The sequence below is a fragment of the Haemorhous mexicanus genome, chromosome 14, assembly GCF_027477595.1.
Source record: "Haemorhous mexicanus isolate bHaeMex1 chromosome 14, bHaeMex1.pri, whole genome shotgun sequence".
NCBI lineage: Eukaryota > Metazoa > Chordata > Aves > Passeriformes > Fringillidae > Haemorhous > Haemorhous mexicanus.
In genome coordinates this window covers 5,401,960-5,417,555 of record NC_082354.1, presented here as the reverse complement: position 1 = coordinate 5,417,555, position 15,596 = coordinate 5,401,960, and the positions used below count along the sequence as shown (strand labels likewise).

Genomic DNA, 15,596 nt, shown 5'->3' with positions numbered 1-15,596 from the left:
CTCCCGCCGCCGTTTCCGCTCGTTCTCGGTGTCGGGGCAGCGATGTCGGACTCGGAGAGCGAGGAGGAGGCGGACGGCGGCCGCGCCGAGCCCTTCTCCCTGGCCGGCTTCCTCTTCGGCAACATCAATGAGGCTGGGCAGCTGGAAGGGGACAGTGTCCTCGATAAGGTAGGGCCGTGTCGCTCCGGGAAGGCGCCGCGGGCGGAGGGATGGGTGAAACGGGGTGCTTGGGGCGACCTGTGGGCTATCCCGGGGTGAAGCCGGGGTGACGCGATTCGTGCCGGGATGTACCGGGATATCCCGGGCTCTGCTGGGAGGAACCGGGATGTATCGAGGTGGTCAGCCGCAGTGTCCCAGGATAATCCGGGGTGTCCCGGGATGCTCGGGGCGGGCTCTGGGGCAGGACCCAGCAGGCGCCCGAGGGGCTCGGCCCGGCCCGGCGCTCGGGGCCTCCCAGCTCTGGTCTTCCCAGGAATCCAAGAAGCACCTGGCCGGGCTGGGCGTGCTGGGCCTGGGCAACCTCATCACCGAGATCACCGCCAGCGAGGAGGAGAGCGCCGAGAGCGAGGGAGCGCACCTGGACGAGGAAGGTTTGGCCCTGGGATGGCTGCGCTTGGGGAGCGGAGGGGCTGCAGGGTCACAGCTCTGGCCGGAGAGAACAAAATGCACCCGGGTCTGCAGGGTCTGCAGCGTCTGCAGCCTGGTGGTCGCTGGTCAAAGGCTCTCTGTTAAATGCCTTTCCTTCTCCACCTTGCCTAACAGAATCCCACAGTAGCTCCTGATCAATTTTGCACCTGTTCCCTTTAATTTTTTATGAGTATTTTTTCTTTTACTTGTCTCTCCTCCTTCATAAATGAGTTTAGTCTGTGTTTGTATTAAAGAAGCCTACTTAGCACACAGTATTATAATATCTTTTTCTGAACTTGTTGAACAGTTTCCATGAGTAAGTGATAAGTGCTTCTTGTGCTAAATTTGGTTGCTTACCAGTCTTTTAGGGGAAATTGAGAGGCATGAGAGCTTTTGATTAGAATGAGGGGAGAAGTGCTCTGGTGGGAGATGCTAATCAGATAGTTTTGTTTTTTTAAATAAAGGAAGCATAGCAAAGGATTCATAAGCACCTGATGTAACTAATATAAATTAGGATAAAGTTTTATGTTTCTCCTAGGCTGGGTTAAGAGCACAGAGGATGCTGTTGACTACTCAGACATCACTGAAGTGGCAGAGGATGAGAGCCGTCGGTACAAGCAGGCGATGGGCAGCCTGCAGCCAGCTCGAAGGCCAGGTAAAGGGGCCCAGCACTGCAGCTCTGCCTTAGGAGCTGTTCTGAGGCATTGTGCTTTCTCAGTCCTTGCTTCAAGAGCCCAGTATCAGCTTTTGTGAAACTCTGGATGAAGCCACTGCTTGCTGTCTTCCTCTTTTAATGAATCAGTTCCTAATTGGAGTCACGTCAGTCTTAGTATCTCTCTCCTGTTTGCTCTTGAATTTTTTTTTTTTTTAAAGACACTGCAGAAGGTATCTTGGTTCTTTTGTTGGTCCCAGGTATCTCTGTCTATATTCTGGCCCAGAATATGCTTTCAAAACCAAGCAGCTTTTCCATTTCAGTAGCTGCTGGTGTAAATGCTACATCTTGGCATATTCTTTAAAGGTGTCTTACACTTAACCTTTCTGGTGACTTTCTGTAGTTAGTGAGATATGAAGGGGATTTGGACTTTTTAGCCACATTTTCTTTATTTGTTCTACAAAGAGTGAATAAAAGGATGTGATAGCAGAATATATGAACGCATAGGCAAATTGTGAGTAAAAGGAGGTCATAGCAGAATATATACATACACATAGATTTTAAGTGCTTCAGTCATCTTTCTGTCCGTCTCTCTTTGTCCTTCCTTCTTGGTATCTTGCAAGTGAGTTTGTGCAGGAAGCTGAACTGCTAAGAATTTTATCTAGTTACAAGATAAGAATGGTGTCTATGCCATCAGGTTTGAGACAGAATAAATGGAAAGAGTACCTGGGTTTTATTATCTGTTTAACACGTGGTTTTGTCTCCTGCCTGGGTAGATGAAGATGAGGATGATTACGATGCTGACTGTGAAGACATTGATTCCAAGCTGATGCCACCACCACCACCACCGCCAGTACCTGGAAAAAAAGAAGATGAAAAGGATGCAGCTGCCACTGGTGAGTGAGGACTTACTTCTTCTCTCTGGCAATGTGAATGTCTGAAGAAAGTGAGCGCTTCTGTGTAGCAGTTCTGCGGCACCACGCATCACCCAAACTCGGTCTGCAGGCTGCATGCATCTGAAGGTGAGTGTTCTTGGTGTTGCAGGGTTGCCTGAAGCCTAGGGTGAAGTATTGTATTTCCAGTGACTGTTGAAATACCTGTATTGACAATGAAACTGTTTTTTTTATCTCATCCTCTCAGTTGTGGCTGGGGAATTCACCTGGAACGCTTAGGATAAAATGAAAGGTTAAAGCAGAATGGTACTTAGAATGCCTGCACAGGCTTAATTTTTGCATAACTTCATATAAACAGTAAATGTGGCACTATGGGGTTATGCTAGGGGAGAGGGAGGAGACCTGTTTGTTTATGAGGTGCTTGTTCTATTGTAGTATCTGAAGATGGAGACGGTATCATTTTGCCCTCCATCATTGCTCCTTCCTCTGCTGCCTCCGACAAGGTGGATTTCAGCAGCAGCTCTGATTCTGAGTCAGAGATGGGACCTCAAGAAGCCAGGCAGGCAGAATCCAAGGAAGGCAAACTCACACTTCCTCTTGCAGGAATCATGCAGCGAGATGCTACCAAACAGTTGCCAAGTGTTACAGAGCTCTTCCCAGAATTTCGACCAGGCAAGGTATTGTAAGAGATACGTGGAGGAGATGTGTGTCATGTAAGCCCTCTAAATATGCATTGTACAGTGTTTAGGGGTATCTACTCAGTAATCACATAGATGTTCTTGCTCACTCAATACTTTCTTAGTTTCTGTGTGCTGCTGTTTCCAGATTGATTTTATCTAATGATTTTCCTGCCATTTGCAGGAATTTCACAGGGTGTATAAATCAGGGTGTGAATGTTTTGCTGACCATAGCAAGGCCTGTTGATTTGATACTTCTGCCAGATTATTAAAAACCAGTGCTAATCTATCTGCTTCCTGGCTTTTCTGGTAAATACTTGCTCCTCCTTTTATGCTGTCCTGAACTTGGTGTGCTTTTCCTGTAACAATTTGTGATCTGTATCTTTACTTAATTCTCTCTTGAAATTGCTCTGAGCATAAATTAGAAATCACCTCAAAGCAAGTTCATTCAAAGAATGGTTGGGTTTTGCACAAAGCAAATTCATTACAGTTCTTTCCTAAATGCTCCCAAATAGAAAATGCAGCTTATGTATTTCAGTAATTGTTTTGGAAGTTTTAAAGCTGTCAAGAGGAGAGGAAAAGGTAGGAGGAGAAGGACAATGAAGAAGGGCTTATAGTTGCCAAACAGATAGTTGTGGATAAGGATAACTTGGTTATGTGTGCCTCAGAGTTTGTGTAAGGAGCTGAATAATTTGCATAATTAATGTCATGTTTTAATGATTTAGCTGAACACTGTCTGTTGGTAATATAGGTAAGGCTCTAGCACTGAAGTTTCCCTTCTCAGTGTGTTCTAGGCTTTTACAAACTTGGTGTTTCCTGTGTATCAGTCAGTGTGTTCATTTCTTTGATGCTCAGCATGTAATATCAGAGACTGGCTCAGTGTTGGGTGTGCCCAGAAATCAGTGTAAGCAATTAATGCCGAGCACTTTCCATGATTAATTAATGAGCAATAGAGCTGGCAAAGCCTAAAGCCCTGTAGATTTTCCTATGAGGATGGGTTGCTGTGCATGTTAATATAGCATTGTATTTTTGGATGAAACCTCCTAAAATAGCATGTGCAGAAGCAGACTTTTGTGTCCATTTAACCTGTTAGCAGTTTATCTATGTCTGAGACTTTTGCTCTTCTGACAGGTCATTGAAACTGGATAAAGTTCATAAATAATCTGTGAGAGTTTTGGAAAGAAGGTTTACATGGATAGGCAGAGATGGACAGAGTGGTCATATAAACATTTCCTTTGAGGATCAATGTTAGAGATTAACAGAGAACATTAATAGGGTGTATCTGCAAATCTTTGATTCTATTTCCTATTTCTAATTTCCTATTTCATTTAGGAAACTAAATATGTCAGTTAATTTAAAAATACCTTTTTACCTCTTTAGGAGAGTTCTTAGAAGTAAATAATAAATTTAAGCATTTAAAAACCAGCAATCATACCCATAGAAGGAACAGGAATGAAAATGTATCATTACCATGAGTGCAGGTTTTGGAGGTGTGCAGTATAGGGGAACTGCATTATAATAGAAGTAAAAATAAGTGTATTATTTCTGGGCCATATTATCTATCTGTTTGCTTAAGAAATCTCTATGTAACTCTCTTTTAGCTTGTCTCTTTTGCTGATAATTTTCTCAACTCTTCTTCAACCTCCATCTGTCTTTCTGAAGATTGTGGATTGTTCAGAATGAAAATCAATTGCTTCCAGGTGGTGTCTAACCACATGTCCAATATGTAAAGGCAGTCTTTCTTCCCTCTGACTTTTTCTGTGTCTGAAATTAAGAATATATCCTTTTGAAAAGGAGGGATCCGTCAAACAGAAGGATCAGAAGCTTTCTTTTTGAGTATAACCAAGAGGTTGTTGATTGCATTGGGAACTGGGGTTGTACAAGCTTTTGAATTTTAGAGTGCTCTCTTGCATTAGTGTTCCTCAGGTGAGGACAAGCATTCCGCAGTGTCTGTTTTAATCTGATCCCCTTGTTTTTTCCCGTTCCAGGTGCTGCGTTTCCTGCGTCTCTTTGGCCCTGGGAAGAACGTTCCGTCGGTCTGGCGAAGTGCCCGGAGGAAGCGCAAGAAGAAGCACCGGGAGTTGGCACAGGAAGTGCAGATACAGGAGGGTGAAGTTGTGGTTGAGAGTGGAGTGGAAGGAAAATCTCCTTGGGAGTATGAGTTTGCTGCTCCTCCCCCTCCTGAGCAGTGCCTTTCTGATGATGAGGTGGGATATCTGAGACTTAGAGAGGGTCACCAGCTAGTGCTGGGGGTAGCAGTGGATTGGACAGAAACTTTTAGAGGAAGGAGCTTTTCCCTCAAAAGTGAAGAACAGAATTGGCTTGTATTCCAGCTGGGCAGCAGCTCTTCTCCAAATACTAGTCAGTGACTTCAGGTGATTGCTTCTTACTGAGAAGGCTGCATCCATGGTACAGGATCAATAGGAGAGTTTACCCTCTTTGTATCAATGAAGAAATCTCTGTGTTCTTGGAAGTCTAATTGCAGAACATTCTTGAGGCAGCTAGTAAGTATGGAAAAGAACTTCTTAGAAATGCTTTTCTTCTATAAGAGTAAGCTGGGAAACTCGGGAAGAAGAGACTCTTACTGGCACTTAGATAAACCACCAGTGTAACCATTCCCTCCTTTGCTGTGCTTCAGATTACCATGATGGCACCTGTGGAGTCGAAATTTTCCCAGTCAGCTGGTGACACAGACAAGGTGACAGACACCAAGCCCAAGGTGGCCGAGTGGCGCTACGGCCCCGCCCAGCTCTGGTACGACATGCTGGGCATCCCTGAAGACGGCAGTGGCTTTGATTATGGCTTCAAGCTGAAGGAGAAGAACGAGGAGGAGGCTAAAGGACACACAGAGGAGGGGGTGAGAGGGGAACCATGGGGCAAAGTGTGGGGATGGATGTGGGGATTGCTGCACGATGAGAATCTGGTGATGGGCTGGTGGATTGTTGCGCACCGTGCAAAATGAGATGTTGAATTTTCCTTTGTTAGTTTGGATGGATGTCTTTCAAATCACATCTTCCAACAATTATTACTCCCTTCCAGGATGCAGAATCGTCAAAGGAGAAGGATGATCTGCTAGCTGATGAGCACTTCCTCATGGTGACACAGCTCCAGTGGGAGGATGATGTCATCTGGAATGGGGAGGATGTCAAGCACAAAGGGACTAAGACACAGCGTGCGAGCTTGGCGGGCTGGCTGCCATCCAGCATGACCAGAAATGCCACTGCATACAATGCCCAGCAAGGTGATCAGGGCTCCCACACCAGCTTTACTTGCTGTAGTGAGCTGACTCATTACATGCTCAACTGCAGCAACTTAGTAAAATTGTACATGTACAGTTGCATGTCTCAGATGTAGGACATAATTCCCCCTGTTAGGGAGTGCTTTTTGGAAAAATCACAGCTCCACTGAGAATTCTGAGACTTGGTTTCTTTCTAAAACCAGAGTAGGTCACTTCTGTTAAAAAATCCCTGATCCCAGCTCTTTCTTCTTCTCATGTGGAATACCAGATGCTGGATCCATCTATATTAATATTAAGCAAAGCTGCACTTAGGATTTCCTCTTTTTATAGGCTAGTGGAATTCTGTTTACTTTTGTTTTTAATTGGAAGAATTATGTAAAAGTCTTCAGAAGTTTCTCCTCAACTAAAAATTGTATACTGTTTTTTCTAGATAGGAAGTAACAATTCTTACAAGCCTCAGACTTCTTTTAGACATGAATGCATTTTAAATTGAAATTGTTCATGTAGAATGAATGCTTGTCTTCTGTTTGTCATATCTTATCCTGCTTCTGCAAGGAAAGACTCATGGGGATGTCAGATCTTTACTGGGTACCAGTGTCAGTTCTTTAGTGTTCAGCTGTGAGTACAAGACACTGAGGCATTGGGTGGGTGAACTGGAGGTTCTCTGAAGAGGCTGCAGGTTCCAGCAGTCAGCTCCGTGTGAAGTGTGGTTTTTTTAAGCTTTCCCAGTTCTAATGACACATGTCACTCTTTGGGATATGAGCAGTAGGTCCATCAGGCTGAAATACACTCTCCATGCAACCCCCTGGTCCTGGTTTAAGGCACTGCAGTGCCCCTGACCCTCCCACTCAAACTGACCTTGCTTTTGGTTTCCTTTTCCCTAGGTTTGAACCGCAGTGGCTCTTTGCTCAATTCACCAATTCCTCTAGCACAGAAACCCAATGTGGCAGGAGTGCTGGGCATAGCAAAGTGCAAGGAAAAGGCCCCTGAACAGCAAGGTAATGGCCCATGAACAGGTGCATGTGACACACATTTCTGTGCTAGAAGGGCTACTTGTTTGCTCTAAAACTTTTCGGAGGCTGTGTTTCAAAAGAGCAAAATCTCTGAGCATTGGTAAAGCTCAAACTTGGGGCTCTACTTCCTCTTTGCTTTCAAGATCAGTTTTCTTTTGCCTTTCAGAGGTCCTGCCTCAGGAAGCCTGAAAGATGGGGAAGCTAGAGGCAGTAAGATGTAGGAGTGAGATCTGAAATAGTGTTCTGCCAAGGCTGAAATAGTTTTCTGTATATAAAATTCTCAAGGGTTCTACTTTGTGATTGTTGCAGTTTCCCTGGATGAAGACAAGCCCTGGTACTCCATTTTCCCAATTGATAATGAAGAGTTGGTGTATGGCCGTTGGGAAGACAATATCATCTGGGATGATCAGGCAATGGAAACCTACTTGGATCCCCCTGTCTTAACACTTGATCCAAATGATGAAAACATAATTCTAGGTACGTTTATGGCATCCAAAAATTTGACTTGAGTGGGAACAGACAAGGGGAAATGAAAGCAAGGGTTTATAATCACACTGTAGTGGAAATAAATGGACTGGGGCAATACTTATGGCCTTCCTTTGTTCTGGCTTTTGAAGTTAATTTGCAAGTCAAATGCCTAAGCAGAACGTGGCAATGCTAATAACCTTTATTGGTGTGCTGTACACATTCAGCTTCCAAGTTAAATGCACTGACAGGAAAACAAAAATTAATGCCTTGAAAGTTAAATTCAATGTGATTAATCTGGCTCTTGATGTGTTTTAGGAGTGACTGTCTTAATTTGGCTTGCATGCATGTTGGTTTGAAGAAGAAAGGTAGGGATGTAAATTTGTGCTTTTAGAAATTCCTGATGAAAAGGAAGAGATGACTTTGAACTCTCCATCCAAGGAGAACAAGAAAGAATCTTCTCTAAAGAAAAGTCGGATCCTGTTGGGAAAAACAGGTGTCATTAAGGAAGAACCACAGCAGGTCAGCATAAGATTTAGCATCATCTCCAGGGTTTGGAATGATGAGGAGGTAGTGAGGTTTTGGGGTTTTTTTTGACACCTCTCTCTCTGTGTTTAAAATTGAATTAGAACATGTCTCAGCCAGAGGTGAAGGATCCCTGGAACCTCTCCAATGATGAGTTTTACTACCCCAAACAGCAGGGACTTCGAGGAACCTTTGGAGGCAACATCATCCAGGTAGTCACAATAGTCTTCACTGTGTGTGAGAGAGCTTGTGTGTCTTGGTAGGAGGTTTCTAGTTGAGGGTAGGACTGAAGATTTGTTGAAAAACAGAATTTAGATTACATCAGGTTAGTTAAGTGTTCATGAGAGATATTTTTAATGTTCAATTAAAATTAGGAGTTTGAACTAATTTTTATTGATTGCCCCATTAAACTGAGATTTAGTTGCTTGATCTTACTGTGTCCTACTCACCATGCTTTTTTTGGTGTCTTATAATGTAGTATTCTTTGTAAACCAATAGTGGGAGGGGAGAAGGAGGTGCAGTTTGTACTTCTGCTGCTGCTGTGTGTCTTAGTCTGAATATTATAAAATTAATTTAGTTACTGATGAATATGAATTACTGCTCACTAGCCCTAGGTGAGGAGATGATAGGTTTTTTCTTCCTTCTTTGTGGAATTCAGTGACTTCTAAAACCTCATCTGACTCCAACATCTTCTGTAATGGGAAAACTACATAATTCCAAATGCATTTCCCCCCACTGAATAATGGCTTTACATGTAATTCCTGATTAGTAAAAAGATCCCACCATTGGGTATCATTTGAAATAGTAAAATTGAAGTCATCCCTGTATGCAAAGGAGAGATCTTTATATGGAATTAAGCACTTTTCTGTCAAAAGGCAACATTTATAAGTGAATTTCAATGCACTTGTATTTCTGCTAGGAAACCTAAAAATATCTTATTTAGGGTTTAACAGGATAGGAGCATGGTCTTACTTTTGAGGTGGTGCACGTCCCTCTTAGCACAGCTTTTGTTCTGTACCAGCACTCCATCCCAGCAGTGGAGCTCCGCCAGCCGTTCTTTCCCACCCACATGGGTCCCATGAAGCTGCGGCAATTCCATCGGCCTCCCCTGAAGAAATATTCCTTTGGTGCCTTGTCCCAGCCCGGGCCCCACGCTGTGCAGCCTCTGCTGAAGCACATCAAGAAGAAAGCCAAGGTACAGTTGTTCCTGTGTGCCCTGGGTGTGGCTGCTGGGCAGTTGGATGAGCTGTTCTGCTGACGCTGTCCCTCGTCCCTGGCTCAGATGAGGGAGCAGGAGCGCCAGGCCTCTGGCGGGGGGGAGATGTTCTTCATGCGCACACCCCAGGACCTCACTGGCAAGGATGGAGATCTCATCCTCGCTGAGTACAGTGAGGAGAACGCCCCTCTGATGATGCAGGTTGGCATGGCAACAAAGATTAAAAATTACTACAAGAGGGTGAGTATCAGATTCTGCTGTTGGACAGCGATTTCCCTCTGCCTCTCACTGAGAGCTAACAGCACTTCCATTGCACCTCCCAGAAACCCGGCAAAGATCCAGGAGCTCCAGACTGTAAATATGGAGAGACTGTTTATTGTCACACTTCTCCCTTCCTGGGTTCTCTGCATCCAGGCCAGTTACTGCAGGTGAGAAACAACGTTTTTACATTTAAAAGACCGATAAGTTGGATGTGGCATAATAAGCAGAGTTCCTTTTACAAGCCTTATTTATTCAATCACAAATAATGCTCAGCTTCCAAAAAAACTACCAGCTTCCTTTTCAGTCCAGTTTATGTCTCTTTGCTTACCAATAATAGTAATTACTATTAGTAATTCAGTTCCTAGCTTGTTTTTTTTTTCTTTAAATCTCTGTTGCATGCTTTTTAAAGTTGTTGTAGGAGTTACAAGAATTGCAGTAAGTGAATCTTTGCTGTTTTGCTTAGTATTGGCATTAGAAGTAGTCTTAGAGAGGACTGAAGAGAGCACCAAAGCTGCTTGAATGCTGGGGAACTCAATAAATAGGTGTTGGAGGGGTTAGAAAACATGGATTTCTCACAGTCCAGGATTTTATATGTACCTTCTGAGAATTGCACTTCTTGTTTTTGGATGCCACTTACTAGTCAGGTGTACAGACTTCTGCTTTTATGAGCCTCTCTCTGTTGTTAAAATATACATGTTTGAGATGAGGAGAGTAATTAAAAATGCTACAAGGCTAATAATCCATTAATGTAAATAGAAATGGATTTCAGTTAATGCTAGATGCTCTTGCTGCAGCAATAATTCTTCCATTCTGTACCACAGGGTAAAGGTAAGGCAAAGATTCACATTAGAGATTTATCACAGAACAAACAATGCTCATTGTGTGTTGGGCTGGTTTCTGTGGTTATTGTGCTCTTTTGCAGATGTGTTCCTTCTGTCTTTTTTTTTTTGAACGTACCTCCAAAAGGACCTGAAGTACCTCCAGATGTCCAAAGAGCCCTTCAATCTCTGCATTTGTTCTAGTGTTTCTTAAGCTTCTATCCTTCATCCTTGACTAGTCCCTACACATTTACATGTGCTGTGATATAAATAATGATATACCATTGCAATGAACCTTGGGGTGTTGTTTTGGTCTTTAAGGCCTTTTTTGTAGATTGTGTCACAGAAGATTTGATCAAAACTTTTGAACTTTGATTTGTTTCTCTTAACAGGCATTTGAAAACAATCTTTTCCGGGCCCCCATCTATTTACATAAGATGCCTGAGACAGATTTCCTGATCATCCGGACACGCCAAGGTTACTACATTCGAGAATTAGTGGATATTTTTGTAGTTGGGCAGGAGTGCCCACTCTATGAAGTACCTGGTCCCAACTCTAAGCGAGCTAACACACATATCAGAGACTTCCTGCAGGTATGTGATAGGAGATTATTTGGGGATCTTGGGGGGTCTTTGGGGCAAGCCCATGGCATAGGCTTGGGCCTCAGGACAGTCTTGATTTGAGGATCTCATTGTCCTGCTGTGACTCCCTTTTTTTGTTTGTTTTCTTGTGAGATGAGAGCACTGCAAGAGTTGAATGTTAACCAGACAAGCCATTTTGGTTTTCATTTAACCAAAGATTTGTAGCATGTCTCTTCTGTTTTAATGGCATCCTATCTGATAAGTAAATGATAAAGGCTTTCTATTATCAGAATAAAAGGTATGGAAATTATATATATAAATGTACAAAACTGAAGATGTTAGAGTGAGTTTTGAAGTGGTTGTGCTGTGTAAAACGGGTTTTACTAAGAGTCACTTATCACTGTGCTATCAAACAGCACAGAATCAGAGTTGCCTCATAGGTCTTTCTTAATTTTCTATTTCTTGTGGTGTTGAAGCTTTGGGACAGTCCATGAGCATCCAGTAATTATCCCCAAGTTCATATTTAGGAGAAAATTTCTAGTAATTTACTGTCAATTTAACTCAAAATTATAACTCCAGAGGTATTTGCAGAGCAGGAGAATCCATGCTGTTCACAGAATTTCTGTGACAAAGCAAGAAGATTTCTAATCTGATAAAACAAACTTTCAAGACAAATATTTTTTCCACATCTCATTCTCAAAAACAGCTGAACCTGAAGCAGACACTTGGCTTGGAAAACTTTACTGAGTAAATTTATGAGAAACAATGTTTTTTAAGTGGTAAATCTGAAGGAATCACCAGAAACATCTGTGTGTACTGTGTGTGCAAGTTGGTTTATTGTTTCTTTGGCCAAATGGGTGTTGTTTTGTAGGTTTTTATCTACAGGCTCTTCTGGAAGAGCAGGGACCGTCCGCGGAGGATCCGCATGGAGGACATCAAGAAGGCCTTTCCGTCCCACTCGGAGAGCAGCATCCGCAAGCGCCTGAAGCTCTGCGCTGATTTCAAACGCACAGGTACTGTACAAACCAAACAGGGCTTTGTTTTCTGGTCAGCCATCCTGTGCTGCTCCTGGAGCTCCAAACACAGCAGAAAGAGGGAACATCTCCTGATAAACCATTCTTGAAAGCTTGTAGAACTGAAATGTAATCTGACAGGGGTTCTGTTAGTGCACATTCTTAAAAATAGGAACATTCTTTTGGTGCAGGTGTGCTTGATGGTGAGAAGTGACTACATTTAGTAGCCATAGTCACAAGTTTAGACATTTTTAATAACCCTTTGGGCAGTGATTTACTCATTAAAGATACAACACAAACACATTCCCTTCCCTCTGTGTGTGGCTGTGTTGTGTTTTGCAAGCGAATACATGCACATGAAAGCTGGGACTGTGATGGCATCCAGCACAGGTGGGAAACTACTCAGTGTTTGACCTGTGCATTTTTCAGGGATGGACTCCAACTGGTGGGTTTTAAAGCCGGATTTCAGGTTGCCAACAGAGGAGGAGATCAGAGCCATGGTGTCCCCAGAGCAGTGCTGTGCCTATTACAGCATGATCGCGGCTGAGCAGCGGCTCAAGGTAAATCCTGCTAAATCCAAGGCAAATTCCTGACACCCTGTGGGGGGTGAGCCTAGGTAACACCTCCTCCCTGAAGCTAATTCTGCTATAAAGTAGGCAAGTTAGGTCCCTAGCTGTTGTGTCACTTGCTAAGTTTGCTGCTGCATGAAAGGGAGTTATGTTTTAGAGAGAGAAGCATTATATTTGTACTTCCTATTATCTGAATATTGAATTAGCTGTGCTCAAAAGTACCAAGGGAAGGTACAAGAAAGGGCTTATGTTTATACCTGGAGCTCTACAGCTGAAAGTAACCAGCAGGTGGCTGTAAGAGACATGGAATATTTTTTTTTAATTTGAATGCACTGTTAGATATGGAGTTTGTCAAAATACTGGGCAGTTTGACATCTGTGCTACTGTTGGTCACTGTGAATCTTGCAGACAACTGTCTATAGAAGTTTACTTGTTCAACATGGCAAGTCTCCACAGAGACACTTGTAGTTCTGTCTCCAGTAACCTTTTTCTGACTTCAGCTTCTCATTTTTTCCCTCACATTTCTCTGAAGGATGCAGGTTATGGGGAAAAATCCTTCTTTGCTCCAGAAGAGGAAAATGAAGAGGATTTCCAAATGAAGATTGATGATGAGGTATCATTAGAGTGATGCATGAGTGTGTACACCAGTATATAAATTTGAATGGCAGGAGAAAAATGAGGTCCTTATATTTAAAGGACATATTTAAAGTCCAATTCAGTGTTTCCAATATTCACACAGCTTTCCTGGGGACTTCTGCTGTCAGCTCATACCTGTCTTTGGTGATTGTTCTTGCAGGTCCTTTACAGGATTAGGCTTTTTTTACCTTAAATGCCTTTTTGTGAGTTCCTTAGCACTTTAGTTATTCACTGAAGTGTTATCAGGGCAGCTGAAGGATCAAGAGGAGGAATTCACCCTCATTGTGTCAGTTGAAAAGTTCTCAGTATGACTGGAAGAATTGCAGAATAAAAGCATGGACTGTAACAGGGTTATGGTTGTTTATTTTCTTGCTGGCAGGTGCGCACGGCTCCCTGGAACACCACACGAGCCTTCATTGCTGCTATGAAGGGCAAGTGCCTCCTAGAAGTGACTGGTGTTGCAGATCCCACTGGTTGTGGGGAAGGATTTTCTTATGTCAAGATTCCAAACAAACCAACCCAGCAGAAGGTATAGTTCCCAAGGAGCAATGCCTGGGAAGTCATGTGGGAGAAGTGGCCTAAGTAAGGGACATAAGGAAGAAGAAATATCAGATGAGCCTAGGAAAGACTCCTATGACATTAATAGGCTGAATCTTGCTTTGAACAGGATGATAAAGAGCCTCAGCCAGTGAAGAAGACAGTGACTGGCACAGACGCGGATCTGCGCCGGCTTTCCCTCAAAAATGCCAAACAGCTTCTGCGGAAATTTGGAGTACCTGAGGAGGAGGTGAGTGTGAGCCCAGGGCAGGCTGCATGCTTCACTAAGGCTTTAGCTGCTGATGGTGGAAGGGATGTGTAAATTTCTGCTTTGACCTCATGTGGAGAGGATTGAGATCCACAGCCAGGTACCTCAGCTGTGTGTCTCTAAAACCACTCCTTGTCTTCCTCTTTGCAGATAAAGAAGCTGTCCCGGTGGGAGGTGATTGATGTGGTCCGTACGATGTCCACAGAGCAGGCACGCTCAGGGGAAGGGCCCATGAGCAAATTTGCCCGTGGCTCTCGGTTCTCTGTGGCAGAACATCAGGAGAGATACAAAGAAGAGTGTCAGCGCATTTTCGACTTACAAAATAAGTGCGTTCTTATCTGATGTTCACAGCCTTGGACCCCACCCTGTCCCCACCTCAAAAGTCCAGCACTGTGCATGTCTGGGGCTCACTGATATGTGGTGGTGTAGGTGTTCATTCAACTTGTTGGGCTCGTGAAATACAGCACTGAGAAAGAGGCCTTTGGCTGTTAATAGAAACCCTCAGGTTTAGTGTCCTACCTTTGGGAAAGGTAGAATGTGTTGCAGAGTCACAACATGAGATGTTCTGCAGTTCCACACATCAGTAGTTCACCACCTTATCCCTTTCCTCATCCCCTTTTTCCTGTTTTGTTCTCTTATGAACAATTTACCATCTCTCTCTTAGGTAGTGGGTACCAATTCTTTGTCCTATTCTTAGAACTGCCAGAATTAATGCATTATTCCTTGTTCTGGCCTGAGACTTGAGAGTGGTGAGGGAATAAGATATTGTTAAGAATGAAGAAGAGATCAACTGTTTGGAGAAGACTGTCTTGAAACAGTTGTTCTTTTAGCAGGGGTTAAAAGGAGGGCTGAGAAGGGAATATATTATGCCTGTTGTAGTAGTGATTTGTATCATTAATTCTCAAATCTTTGCATCATTTTTACCTTTGTATTTCTGGGAAGCTAACAGACTGATTTTTTTTTTTTTTTTTTAATTTGGGAGGGCAACATTCACTGACTTTCAGGATGCCTCCTATTTCAGGGTTCTGGAATCCACTGAGATCCTATCAACAGACACAGATAGCAGTTCAGCTGAAGACAGTGACTTTGAAGAGATGGGAAAGAATATTGAGAATATGTTACAGAACAAGAAAACTAGTTCTCAGCTCTCTCGGGAGAGAGAAGAGCAGGAACGGAAGGAATTGCAAAGGATGCTCCTGGGAGAAGACAATGACAAAGACAGGGGCAAAAAGGACAGGAGAGACAAAAAGGGGCTGTGTAAGTAACTGCAAACCACCAGAATTATGCCTGGGAAGGGATGCAGGACTTTGTCAGGCTGCAAAGTGTGCTGATCTGGCCTCTCAAGAGAGTGTGGAGTCCTTACAGGGAGAATGTCTAAACATACTTATCTGGGGCTTTTCCCTCTCTGGGGGTTCATCCTTCTCTTGAGCACTTAGTGGCTGAAAGTGCATGTGCAGTGTATTCTTTGCCTCATATCTTTTGTTTATTTTGAACTATAAACTTACTCTGGTATTTCTTTAGATAGTCACGGCTGCTTCCTGCTGAAGCTGCTTTTTTTTTTTTTATTTTGAGTGGGGAGCTGTTTTTTTCAGTATTTTTCTCAAGAT

The 15,596-nt window shown here is 43.4% G+C and overlaps 1 protein-coding gene across 4 annotated transcripts in view; it reads left to right on the top strand.

The window, feature by feature from the left end:
- The first annotated feature begins 6 nt into the window (after positions 1–6).
- TAF1 (TATA-box binding protein associated factor 1) overlaps positions 7–15,596 on the top strand; it is a 29,448-nt gene continuing 13,858 nt past the window's right edge. For 2 of the 4 annotated variants that reach the window (XM_059858996.1, XM_059858995.1), the window contains exons 1-23: positions 7–168; positions 473–590; positions 1,166–1,282; positions 2,056–2,175; positions 2,776–2,849; positions 4,838–5,056; positions 5,488–5,706; positions 5,889–6,090; positions 6,972–7,085; positions 7,410–7,577; positions 7,960–8,087; positions 8,195–8,302; positions 9,112–9,285; positions 9,373–9,546; positions 9,630–9,734; positions 10,778–10,978; positions 11,838–11,979; positions 12,409–12,539; positions 13,081–13,161; positions 13,564–13,713; positions 13,852–13,971; positions 14,140–14,315; positions 15,011–15,246. In XM_059858996.1, the coding sequence (XP_059714979.1) occupies positions 43–168; positions 473–590; positions 1,166–1,282; positions 2,056–2,175; positions 2,776–2,849; positions 4,838–5,056; positions 5,488–5,706; positions 5,889–6,090; positions 6,972–7,085; positions 7,410–7,577; positions 7,960–8,087; positions 8,195–8,302; positions 9,112–9,285; positions 9,373–9,546; positions 9,630–9,734; positions 10,778–10,978; positions 11,838–11,979; positions 12,409–12,539; positions 13,081–13,161; positions 13,564–13,713; positions 13,852–13,971; positions 14,140–14,315; positions 15,011–15,246 (3,403 nt within the window). In that variant the 5' untranslated portion in view covers positions 7–42. Of the gene's footprint in view, positions 169–472; positions 591–1,165; positions 1,283–2,055; positions 2,176–2,607; positions 2,850–4,837; positions 5,057–5,487; positions 5,707–5,888; positions 6,091–6,971; positions 7,086–7,409; positions 7,578–7,959; positions 8,088–8,194; positions 8,303–9,111; positions 9,286–9,372; positions 9,547–9,629; positions 9,735–10,777; positions 10,979–11,837; positions 11,980–12,408; positions 12,540–13,080; positions 13,162–13,563; positions 13,714–13,851; positions 13,972–14,139; positions 14,316–15,010; positions 15,247–15,596 lie in introns of all 4 variants that reach the window. The other 2 variants (XM_059858994.1, XM_059858993.1) reach the window with 1 other exon arrangement.